Source organism: Drosophila miranda, assembly GCF_003369915.1.
Source record: "Drosophila miranda strain MSH22 chromosome Y unlocalized genomic scaffold, D.miranda_PacBio2.1 Contig_Y1_pilon, whole genome shotgun sequence".
Lineage (NCBI taxonomy): Eukaryota > Metazoa > Arthropoda > Insecta > Diptera > Drosophilidae > Drosophila > Drosophila miranda.
The window spans coordinates 10,776,128-10,788,918 of record NW_022881603.1 but is presented as its reverse complement, the minus strand read 5'-3'; the positions used below and the strand labels follow the sequence as shown (position 1 = coordinate 10,788,918).

The 12,791-nt window shown below is 45.6% G+C and overlaps 1 protein-coding gene, 1 long non-coding RNA gene and 1 pseudogene across 2 annotated transcripts; 1 reads left to right on the top strand and 2 right to left on the bottom strand.

The window, feature by feature from the left end:
• Positions 1–988: 988 nt before the first annotated feature.
• On the top strand, positions 989–2,850 carry LOC117189807 (probable serine/threonine-protein kinase DDB_G0290621). Its single transcript, XM_033394866.1, has 2 exons — positions 989–1,599; positions 1,658–2,850. The coding sequence occupies exons 1-2, from the start codon at positions 1,100–1,102 to the stop codon at positions 2,223–2,225; spliced, it is 1,068 nt and encodes a 355-aa protein (XP_033250757.1). The 5' UTR covers positions 989–1,099; the 3' UTR covers positions 2,226–2,850.
• On the bottom strand, positions 2,446–3,156 carry LOC117189815. The gene is made up of 2 exons (XR_004473577.1): positions 3,100–3,156; positions 2,446–3,028 (listed from the first exon to the last, which is right to left on the bottom strand). It is a non-coding gene; the product is annotated as an uncharacterized LOC117189815 (long non-coding RNA).
• A 17-nt stretch (positions 3,157–3,173) lies between these two features.
• Positions 3,174–5,958, bottom strand: LOC117189804 (annotated as a pseudogene).
• Positions 5,959–12,791: the final 6,833 nt, after the last annotated feature.

Here is a 12,791-nt window from a genome sequence, read left to right as displayed (position 1 = left end):
CTCAAGGGGGGAAAGTTCTCGAATGTTTATCCATTTCCATTCTCATTTATTCTTGACAAACTTTTCCCTCTCGTGTGTGTACATTGAAACGGAAGAAACGGAAAAGGTATTTAGGAAATCAGGGTAACGGGTATAACGAAATAATTTTGGGTTGTCCTTGTGTATTATTTGTCCTGCTTTCACGGCAATGTCAGGGTGTTCTTTATATATATACTCTGGCGTCGCTTGGAGGTAGATTAAAGTATATATATAAATTTGATAATTGGAAATAGGTAAAGGAAAATCATCGATGGAACCACAACACATTACAAGGAACAACTCAAGAATAAACAGATCGGAACGGAAAGGAAAGGAGCAGGCAGAAGAAGCGGTAAAAACTACGGCAATGAGTGCAAGTGCGGCACACGTACAAATACGAATGTGAATGTGGAAAGCATGCAACTAAGAAATGCTCAAATGAATAGAAAAAATAAGAAAATAGTTTGGATTGGGACTGACCGTCGCGCAGATCACCGGCCTCGATCTCCGATACCTCGCTGGCCAGCGAGTCCAAGCCTTCGTTTTCGGAGCGTGCCTTTGCGCCGACATTGGAGCTGGTGCCGCTGCCCACCATATCCTGGGCGTTGGCATTCTTTGTACGCCAGCCGTACCGCGAGAAGTTGTTCAGATTAGCGCTGCGGTCGCTGAGCCGGCGTTGGTGACGGTAGGTGCAGTAGTCATCGTTCTCCTCCTCCCACGTCTCCACGCCGGATCCCTTTGGCTTGGTCACGGCCATCTCGGCATGACCCTTTCCCTGATGTCCCTTCATGCGGACAAACTCGCAGCGTGTCTGCACTCCGGCTCCGCTGCTGAACAGCCCAAAGGACATGCGCTGGGCCACCTTGGAGCTGAGACTCGATTGCTGCAGAATCAGATGAACAGGAAATTACACGTTGGTTATGTTTTTGTGTCTTTCAAACTAACCCTGGCATCGGACACCTTTTTTAGGGCATCGTAGCGTATGGATCCCAGGAAGATTACGCCCTGAACTGACCCATCCTTATCGTTGGCCACCAGTTCAACGCACACCATCTCAATTTCACCCGACTCCCTGCGCCACATGGTGGGCAATTCACAGACGCCCATCGACGTGCTGCACATCGAGAATGGCAACGAGCCGGAGCACGCTCGGTTCAGAAAGATCAGCGCCTATGTCGACGCCCAGGGCGGGCCTGATGATCGGGCCAGCCAGTTGGCTGGCAATGCCAACAGACTGGCCCTATTATCGAGCGACTTCGTCCAGGTCAATAACGCTAAAAATCTGATCCAGCAAATGCAGAGCGAGTTTCGGCAACTGGGCGAGGATGCCGGCGCCTCAATCCGTACCCTGTTCATCAGAAGACCTGAAGAGCAGGGTACAGCAAGGGAATTGGATCCGGAGCCAGTGCAACAGCTTCAGCAGCAGGAGCAGCATCAGTTGAAGGCCAGCTCCCCCTTGACACCCTCAGCATCAGCGGATTCCGACGAGCTAAGCAGTCTCGATGGTTATCCCATGTCCTCGTCCCACTCGTCTCGTCGCGGCGCTAGCTCCAAGCTAAGCTGCGACTCTGCCTATGGCAGGTGAGTAATCTGCCATGATGACTTTCATTGAATAATTTGTCTTGCATTTCTATTGCAGCACCAACTCCCCCTACAGCCTGTCGCGCCAGCGGTCCGGCGACCTACAACCGGGTACACCACGCAACCAGAATCTGCTGCGTCCGCACACGGCCAGTGCCAAGCTGCCGAGCGCCATGACTGATGTCTCGACCCAGGCGCACACTGCCTATGGCACTCTCAAGGCACGTCAGAGGCTTTATGGCGGCGGCGGCGGCGGCGCTATCAATAGCATTGGCAATGGCAATACCGACGGAGCAGAATCCTCCAGTGGATCGGAGCACTCTCTGACAATGTCCACGCAGCAGCCGCAGGAACAACAGAAGCACAATAGACCAGACAGCAACTACAACTACCAGCAGCAGCAACAGCAGGTGCAATCCCAGCCAGTATATAACAACAACAACAACATTGGGCAGGCGTCGCTGACTCCAACCACATCGCAGCATTCCCTGCTGAGCTGTAACTCCGCGTCCAGCCTAAGTTCGAGTATGAAGATGTCCAAGTTCTGCCACGAGTGTGGCGGCAGGGTCATCATCGAGCACGCCAAGTTCTGCATGGAGTGCGGCGTGCGGCGAATGATATTCTAATCTCGGGTCTTAACCCCACGTAGATATTGTTGTACCCCATCCCCCACTCACAAAATCACATCGCTACACACTCACCCTGATGATGGATGCTGGTGACGAAGAGCGTCGCCTCCTGGGGTCGGGGTCTTTTATAAGTGTATACCAAATGTAGTTACTCACACGCAATCGAGGCAGCTAAGGAGAGCGTTTGATATGTCCTACACACAGAACAATAATAATATTTAATATATATATTTTATTATAAACCAAAAATGCGAACACAAATTTTTATATCGAACGAACGGAGACAGTCATTGCAGAAGAAGTTCATTAAATTGAGGTTTCTCTAATTAACTTTGCATTTCTCGTTAAGTGCACATTTCTCTGACTCAAAATAAATGTAAACCATTAAGCACTTTAAAAAAGTAAAATTGTTGATTAACAAAGACTGAACGAATTTATACGATAGGCGATGGACAAAAAAATTAAATGAATGACAGGCTCCTCCGCAAGCAAGATCGTAACTATTTTTAAACATTTTTCGAAAACTAACGCAGCAACTCCATTGTATTGTATTCTTTATAATCTGATTACTAATTATATAGAGACACTGCTTAAATATATATACTCTAAATGATAATGCTTACACAATTGCATCTGACTATCAATCCGGTTGAGCGTACCAAACGACATCCATTCATGGGAACTACTCATCCGGTCCGAGGAATTTCTCAAATAATACATATTCTTTTCCTTTCGTTTACAGTGAAATAAATGGAGCGCTTATTACAGCTCGTAAAGACCGCAAGAGCAAGAGCAGCCCACTGTTACAGATAGACAAATACAAATAAAATTTTTTAAAAATTAAAGTAAATGGTTACAAACAGATGCGTACTTTAGGAATGTTCTAGGCAGTCTCTGGGTCTTGCACATATAATTATCAGGGTAGGGCATCCTTTAGTCCTAGCTTATATCTCTAGAAGATTTTGTTCGATTTAGATTAGGGAAGAGCGTAGCTCTATGATATATTTAAAGCATTCATCATGGGACAGATGGCGGTGGAGATTTTATCTGTAAAATAGGTGGTATAGGAAAATAAATCCAAGACTGTAGTTTAAGCACTTACCCATTTCTGGGATCACTTGCTTGGCTTTAACTAAGGCTTTTTTCGGATTTGCAGTGTTCACATTTTTGCCATCTTCCAAATCGCTTATAGCCACATGTTTTACCACGAAGTGCAATGAATCTCTCTTTTTGAAGAGATACGTTTGATGTTGGATGCACTCATCAATGATGAACTTGAAGTCGGGATGATGGCGCAGAGTGACGGGATTACCAATCAGTATGAGCAGCGCCTTGGGCCGCGAAATGAGCACATTGATGCGACGCGGGTTACGCATGAACCCCATATAGCTGAACGAACGCACCAGAGTGGCAATGATGATGAGCTTCTCTCTGCCATGATAGGTCTCCACGCTGCCAACTTCCACATTGCCGAGGCCCTGCCGCTTAAGCTTCCGAATGATTAGGTTGCCCTGAGACGTGTATGGAGCCACCACACCGATGTCTTCCTGCTTTACCTCTATATTTGGGCCGAGGCCATTTTTTATCAAGCGCTTGACGTACCAGCACAGAACTTCTGCCTCCAGCGAATTGAAGGAGCTGGTGGTGTGCTCCTCCTTTTTGGTGACTCCATGTGTGGCCTGGAAGATGTTGGGGAACTGGCCATTGGGCAGCACATCCCATTCAGCGGCAAGGTTGACCTGTTCGTCCGGAGCCTTTGCGATTAGCTCTCCGCCGTAGTAGAGCTCGTTAAAAAGACGCACGATCTCGGGATGTGACCGATAGTTACTACGCAGACGCACCTGAAGGGTGCGATCGTAGTTGCCGTTCTCGTCTACCTTGTAGCAATCCGATGCCAGTAGACGCTCCATGAGAGATTGATTCAAGCCAAGGGACGCAGCCCGGCTGCTTTTGATCACTGCTCCCAGCTGCTTGTGATCTCCGGACAGAATTACATGACAATCTTTGTTCTTTTTAACACCCACAATGCCCATAATAGTCTCCGGCTCGGTGGAAGCTCCAGCCTCGTCGATGAATATGTGGGTGAAAAAGTCACCAAAGCCATCGTTAGCCAGGCGGCCGACAGTAACCAATGTTTCCACGATGATGGTATACGTAATCACATTACGCACTCGTAGATGCTTGAACAAATGGTCCGAGCAATTGGAGTTCTTCAGCAGCAAGGGCGGCACCAATTTCAGTACCTTCATGAATATGCTGCGTGAATAGTTTCGGATCAGCGGCTTTTCCCTTAAAAACATGAGCCGAAAGTTTCCTTCGATATACTCGCACAGTTTCATGGCAATCGTGTCGCAGGCCGAGTTCGAACCGGCTGTTACAAGGATGCGGCTTTGCGGTCGTCGAAGGCGCACCTGTAGAATGGCCTCCACAATGGTAGTGGTCTTGCCAGTGCCTAAATGGATAGAAGGTGTGAATTGTTTACGACTGTGGCTAGCATACCTGATGCTTACCTGGTGGTCCGAACACTATAAATGGAGCTTTGGGATTGGGTCCAGCCACAATCGTCTGCACCGCCTCCAACTGTTCTTCATTGTCGCCTATGGTCTCGTTCAGCAGCGAAATATGTTCTGGAGGAGCTTGCGGGGGCGGCGGTTGGATTTACATCCAAGATGGAAGATTGCAGTCATGCAATGAAATCTTCGAGGTTTCTATCATTGTGGTTAGCCAATTCGGAAAGGGAAAGAGGTAACGACGGAGACCTGGCATCTCCGGGAGCATATTGACAGCGCGGTACATAAAGCGAAACGGAATACGCGTGGAGCGGAGAATTACATGAAAGCGTTGCGACTGCAACACATTGTCGTCTGGAAGTTTTCCCCTACTGAACTTGAAGTGAACACTGGTGCGGCAGACCTGTTCCACACTGGCCACATGGCGGCGCATCGGATCTTTAAAAGGCAATTGCTCATGCGGATGTGGAAACAGGGCCGATATGAGCTCCTTTGGCAGCGGCGAGGCCATTAAACTGCACTTGGGTATCAAGACAACCTCATCGATTCCCGGGGACACCACTTCCTCGGCATTAACAGAATCTCTAGCAGAGAGAGCGACACGAAATGCATTTATATGTACATTATGAACCGCCACATCCGGCTCGATGAGCTGCGAGTACAGCTTAATTGTAGTCACATCCTCGATAGTAAGCAGAGTCAGCATCACCGAGGACGCATTGTAAAACTCCAACTTCTCGGTTCTCAAATAATGCGCAAAGATGGCGTCATTGTCGGTCAAATCGTCGTCCATAAAATTGTTTGTCTGGGCCTGCAGCATTTTCGCATTGGGCTCGTAGTACGGCAGGTCGCGTAAAGCCCGATGACCTGCAAAAATTTAATGGAAAACAGTAAAATGCACTCCCTGGTACTCCTCACCTACCCGTTCTGTATCCCGATTCCCGGCATAGTTTCTCCGGCATTCGTTCCGTTTAATGGTTCCGATTTCGCTAGCTGTACCGTTTGTTTTAACCAAAAATCCACCTCGGTGCCTATATGCGACAGCTGCCGATCTAACTATAATTTGAAATTCATTATTAGCGAACTTTCACTAGTTGTGCTGCATGCTCACTTACAAGTTGCAGATTCATTCCGCTTGCGTACATGCGCGTTGATGCCACTAAAAACAAGAATACACAAGTAAAAACAGGGACTGCGCGATAAGCATTCAGTAAAAAAAAGTTCCGTTAACTCTTAGCTCTGTCTGGTAGCTCTGCTTCGTTATTTCGAACTTTGCGGTATACGGCCACATTGCGCACTTGCTCCGCTCTCCCTCTCCAGGTCATACATCTTACGATTATCTTAGAGATGCGCAGCTTTAGCTCTAACGTTTACCCAGTCGATAGTATCGAGGGCCGTTTGTTTGATCTCCTGTTGATTAACTTAACCCATTGTAGACCATTGGGTATTAAAATGCACTCCAAGAATATTAAGAAACTTGAAGAACTTTAGCGCTGTTCTGGTACAGAAAACAGTAAACAGATAGAGAAAGTTCAGTATTATTTTCTGCGGCGTAACTCACGCTGTTCACCTGTTTAATTTGAGGGGGTTTAAGGGGATTAAGTTTGCTGGTGTGTAATGTTTAACTTCTCCAATAGTAGAATGGCCTAGTGGAAATATCCACAAGTACAAAATAGAAAACAGATTATCCTCAGTAGGTGCCGAACTCGTAGGCCTTAAAAAGGCCTGCGAACTATGTCTTAAATATAATTACAAAAAGGCTTTGATTTTAAGTGATGGATTAGGAACTATTAATTTAATTAAAAATAAGAATACAGACTCGTACCTAGTGAATGATATTCACAACATAATTAACCAATCAGACATTCATTCTATGGGTCCCTGGTCACAAGGGTGTGGCCATCAACGAAAAGACTGACATAGCAGCAAAGGCTGCTACAAGTGAGGGGTTTACAATAAATATAAAATACAGCTACAAGGAGGCTCAAAGAGAAATTAGGAACTTTTTAGTATACAAATGGAATGAGGACTACAGGACGAAGTGTAGGACGAAGGGATCCAGCCTCATAGACATATTTCCAGACATACCCAGTAAACCCTGGCATTTTTCTCTTAAATGGAATGCTAAAAGCATCACGACCATTAACAGACTTATGACGGGACACACATACGACAAAGTCTTCCTACACAGAATCAAAGCAATTGACTCAAATATCTGCGAAACGTGCAATGTAACTGAATATGCCGAACACCTGATCTTCGATTGCCAAAGATTTGCCGGGCTCAGAAGAAAATTCAAAATCTTTAAATATTATAACAATTTACATCAATTATTAATAAAACGAGGGGGAACGTTGTGAGTTGCTGCGGACACCGCAACTCTACGGTTATCCCCGATACTAAGTCAGTATGGCTCTCCTCCGGCAGACGCCGCTAATATTAAACGACACGACAAAGAGTGCGTGCGAGAGAGACAGAAAATCAGTCTGAGCGTGACGTCGGGCGCTGCGTAGCCACTGCAAATTGATTTGTTCCTATTGGCTATAAAAATGATCTGATCTGATCCAGAATCAGCAATCTGATAGATATGGTCATTATCTATGATTCTGCGTTTTTAGTTTTCTCGAATGTGCAATATTGTGGATGCAACAGATTTTCGTCCTTTGTGTGGGCGGAAGGGGGTGGGGCGAAATTTTAAGATACACGTTTTATAGTAAGATCTAACAGGAGTGCGGATACCAAATTTGGTTACTCTAGCTTTAATAGTCTCTGAGATTTTTGAATATCCCCAGATTTTCGTCCTTTGCGGGGGCGGAAGGGGGTGTGGCGAAATTTTGAAACAAACTCGTCTCGGTCCGATATATTAGGAGTGTGGATACCAAATTTGGTTGCTCTAGCTTTTATAGTCTTTGAGATCTAGGCGCTAATGTTTTACTCTAAGCAAAGCCGCATATGCTACGTAAGTGTTAGAGAGAGACAGGGCAAGAAAAAATGAAATTGTTTTCTTGATGCTGGCTATAATAATAATACGATCCAATTCAGATTCCGCAGTCTTAAAGATATGGTCATTCTCTACAATTCTAAGTTTTTGGCTTTCTCATATCTTTAAAATTGTGGATGCCACAGATTTTCGTCCTTTGTGGGGGCGGAAGTGGGCGGGGCGAAGTTTTGAAATATTTTTAGAGCAGTGACATATCACAGAAGTCTGGATCCAAAACATCGTTGCTCTAGCTCTTATAGTCTTTGAGCACTAGGCGCTGAAGGGGACGGACGGACGGACAGACGGACGGACGGACAGACGGACAGACAGACAGGGCTCAATCGACTCGGCTATTGATGCTGATCAAGAATATATATACTTTATGGGGTCGGAAACGATTCCTTCTGGACGTTACACACATCCACTTTTACCACAAATCTAATATACCCCAATACTCATTTTGAGTATCGGGTATAAAAAGAGCCGCTACATCTCAGAGAGCTGGCAATCTTCATCAAAACTGCTGACTTACACTTTTGACCCCTTTTTTCTTTATCATGTTATAAAGTAATTTCAGTTTATTTTCTAAAACAGTTAAGTAATTTTCCTCTTTTTTTTATATACCGACCTGTTGTAAGAGGCTTGTAGCTGAGGGCGTAAACTAAATTGACCGCCAACGGCTTTGTATGGGCAGCCATAGTCTCGCTGCTACAGGGGGTTTTGGAGTCAGGGGCTCTTAAACGGTGCTCTGAAAGGTTGGCTCCCTCTGGGGGTGAGTTAACGCTGATGGCAGGTGAAGAGAAAGAGGAGAAAGCGATGACATTCGAACGTCATCCAGCGGATCCGACCGGTCTCATAGTGGATGGTAGCGTGTCCATCTTCCTTTTGGAATTTGGATGTCGAGCGACCAACATCGCCCCGAACAGGCTCAGCTAAAATCATTAATGAAAAAGTTCCAAAGTCAAGAAAAGAATATTGTCAAAGCGCGAGTGGTATCCAGCAGCAGCAAAGCAAAAGTCGCGGGACTACGATAACTGAAGCTAGGTGGTCGGCCACTGGGGCCAAGATTGACGGGTAAGAGGAACAAAAAGTGGGATACCACAGATCTTTCGGGGCCGAATACGTTAGACGGTTCTTTCTCCCTGCACTAGATTTGGCGCCTAGCAATTTGGGCTGGCGAAGCAGCGGCGCTCCAAGCAGCTGATCCGTCGCAGCACAGAGCGAGGGATCAGAGACGCAGAAAAAATTCAGAGAGGCTCGACCTTCGCGGGCAGCCGGATCGACGTCGGTGAGGCGGCGGCCACAAAGCGGGACGGTCGATAATCTGCGATAGCGGAAAGTTCAGCACCGGTGAAATACGAACGGAGAAAAAGGAGGAAAATAGCGCAAATCCTACCTAAACGTGCCGTATACAGTTAACAAGGCCCAATTAAGATCCGCAGTACATAGGGAAGGAAAGAGTTAGTGTGTTGTTGGAGTTCAATACTCAGAGCTGCAAGGGTAATGCCCCAAAAAAATAAAGAGGGCGAGCGGAGCCAAAGGTGATGCGTGCATAGGCAGAGAGTGAAAGCGGGGGAGAGAGAGAACTCGCAAGCAGCAAAGGCAGAGCCCAATAGGAGAGCGAGCGAGCTATAAAAACGCTCGCCAGCAACGGAGCCGAAGGGGGCTGGCGATAAGCCGAGTGAAGTAACATAAGTTAACATAAGAGTAAGCAGAATAGTACCGAGCAGCAGAACAGCTATTTAAGTTTACATACATATACATAAACGAGGTGGAACGTTGTGAGTTGCTGCGGACACCGCAACTCTACAGTTATACCCGATACTAAGTCAGTACGGCTCTCCTCCGGCAGACGCCGCTAATATTAAACGACACGACAAAGAGTGCGTGCGAGAGAGACAGAAAATCAGTCTGAGCGTGACGTCGGGTGCTGCGAGGCCAGTGCAAATTGATTTGTTCCTTTTGGCTATAAAAATGATCTGATCTGATCCAGATTCAGCAGTCTGATAGATATGATCATTATCTATGATTCTGCGTTTTTAGTTTTCTCGTATCCTCAATATTGTGGATGCAACAGATTTTCGTCTTTTGTGGGGGCGGAAGGGGGTAAGGCGAAATTTTAAGATACACGTTTTATAGTAAGATCTAACAGGAGTGCGGATACCAAATTTGGTTACTCTAGCTTTAATAGTCTCTGAGATTTTTGAATATCCCCAGATTTTCGTCCTTTGCGGGGGCGGAAGGGGGTGTGGCGAAATTTTGAAACAAACTCGTCTCGGTCCGATATATTAGGAGTGTGGATATTAAATTTGGTTGCTCTAGCTTTTGTAGTCTCTGAGATCTAGGCGCTAATGTTTTACTCTAAGCAAAGCCGCCTATGCTACGTGTGTGTTAGAGAGAGACAGGGCGAGAAAAAATGAAATTGTTTTCTTGATGCTGGCTATAATAATAATACGATCCAATTCAGATTCCGCAGTCTTAAAGATATGGTCATTCTCTACAATTCTACGTTTTTGGTTTTGTCATATCTTTAAAATTGTGGATGCCACAGATTTTCGTCTTTTGTGGGGGCGGAAGTGGGCGGGGCGAAGTTTTGAAACATTTTTGTATTAGTGACATATCACAGAAGTCTGGATCCAAAACATCGTTGCTCTAGCACTTATAGTCTTTGAGCACTAGGCGCTGAAGGGGACGGACAGACGGACAGACGGACGGACGGACAGACGGACAGACAGACAGGGCTCAATCGACTCGGCTATTGATGCTGATCAAGAGTATATATACTTTATGGGGTCGGAAACGATTCCTTCTGGACGTTACACACATCCACTTTTACCACAAATCTAATATACCCCAATACTCATTTTGAGTATCGGGTATAATAATAATACACCCGAACCCAAAATATCATATTAACCACAGTTTTGCAGCAACCATCAGAAAGCGCTTTCGACGGTGGATCCGCAGTAAAAGTGAGTTTATTTACTAGGTATTTGATTACAATAATTTCTGCATGGAAGAAATTGTCTATGGGTGTTCCGACCAAATTGCCTCACCGTTTCGTAGCCCGTAGGAATCAACATTTATATTCTATCTTTAAATTTTAATCTTTACCATTGCACATTTATTCAAATACTAGTTTATAAGTTTACCTGATCCTAGTTCAAGGGAACCAGGCCCAGGTAGCCTATGGGAGGGAACATATACCCCGTATTTTTATACCCGATACTCAAAATGAGTATTGGGGTATATTAGATTTGTGGTAAAAGTGGATGTGTGTAACGTCCAGAAGGAATCGTTTCCGACCCCATAAAGTATATATATTCTTGATCAGCATCAATAGCCGAGTCGATTGAGCCCTGTCTGTCTGTCCGTCTGTCCGTCCGTCCGTCTGTCCGTCTGTCCGTCCCCTTCAGCGCCTAGTGCTCAAAGACTATAAGAGCTAGAGCAACGATGATTTGGATCCAGACTTCTGTGATATGTCACTGCTACAAAAATATTTCAAAACTTCGCCCCGCCCACTTCCGCCCCCACAAAGGACGAAAATCTGTGGCATCCACAATTTTAAAGATATGAGAAAACCAAAAACGTAGAGTTGTAGAGAATGACCATATCTTTAAGACTGCGCAATCTGAATTGGATCGTATTATTATTATAGCCAGCATCAAGAAAACAATTTAAATTTTTCTCGCCCTGTCTCTCTCTAACACACACGTAGCATAGGCGGCTTTGCTTAGAGTAAAACATTAGCGCCTAGATCTCAGAGACTACAAAAGCTAGAGCAACCAAATTTGGTATCCACACCCCTAATATATCGGACCGAGACGAGTTTGTTTCAAAATTTCGCCACACCCCCTTCCGCCCCCGCAAAGGACGAAAATCTGGGGATATTCAAAAATCTCAGAGACTATTAAGGCTAGAGTAACCAAATTTGGTATCCGCACTCCTGTTAGATCTTACTATAAAACGTGTATCTTAAAATTTCGCCCCACCCCCTTCCGCCCACACAAAGGACGAAAATCTGTTGCATCCACAATATTGCACATTCGAGAAAACTAAAAACGCAGAGTCATAGATAATGACCATATCTATCAGATTGCTGAATGCTGAATGATCTGGATCAGATCAGATCATTTTTATAGCCAATAGGAACAAATCAATTTGCAGTGGCTACGCAGCGCCCGACGTCACGCTCAGACTGATTTTCTGTCTCTCTCGCACGCACTCTTTGTCGTGTCGTTTAATATTAGCGGCGTCTGCCGGAGGAGAGCCATACTGACTTAGTATCGGGTATAACCGTAGAGTTGCGGTGTCCGCAGCAACTCACAACGTTCCCCCTCGTTATGTATAATTTAGTTCCAATAAATATCATTATAATGTTTAACTAAACCCTTCTTATGATCTCCCCTTCCAAGCCCCTGTAGCGCGTGTCGGCACACCAAGGGGTCATGGCCGACAGATAGATGTATGGAATGGCATGACCAAGGTAGGGTGGGCAAGGGGTCCTCGAAACAGCTGAGGATCGTCCGTCTGTCTTTTAGGTAATCGTCCGTGTTATGTGGTCATTTGTAGTGAACTCTGTCCGGTGAGGTGTATGGCTTGTTTTTTTCTTGCACGTTAAATTTAAAATAAAGAAAGTAAAGGGCCTCGGACTATGACAATAAAACACCTCCACCCCCTTGCTGACGAGCCAGCAGCCGGAAACAATACGTGCCGGTCATAGCCGAGTAATACCATCTCGCCCAAGTACTCGTTACCCATTACAGTAATAACGAGGGGAACGTTGTGAGTTGCTGCGGACACCGCAACTCTACAGTTATACCCGATACTAAGTCAGTATGGCTCTCCTCCGGCAGACGCCGCTAATATTAAACGACACGACAAAGAGTGCGTGCGAGAGAGACAGAAAATCAGTCTGAGCGTGACGTCGGGCGCTGCGTAGCCACTGCAAATTGATTTGTTCCTATTGTCTATAAAAATGATCTGATCTGATCCAGATCATTCAGCATTCAGCAATCTGATAGATATGGTCATTATCTATGATTCTGCGTTTTTAGTTTTCTCGAATGTGCA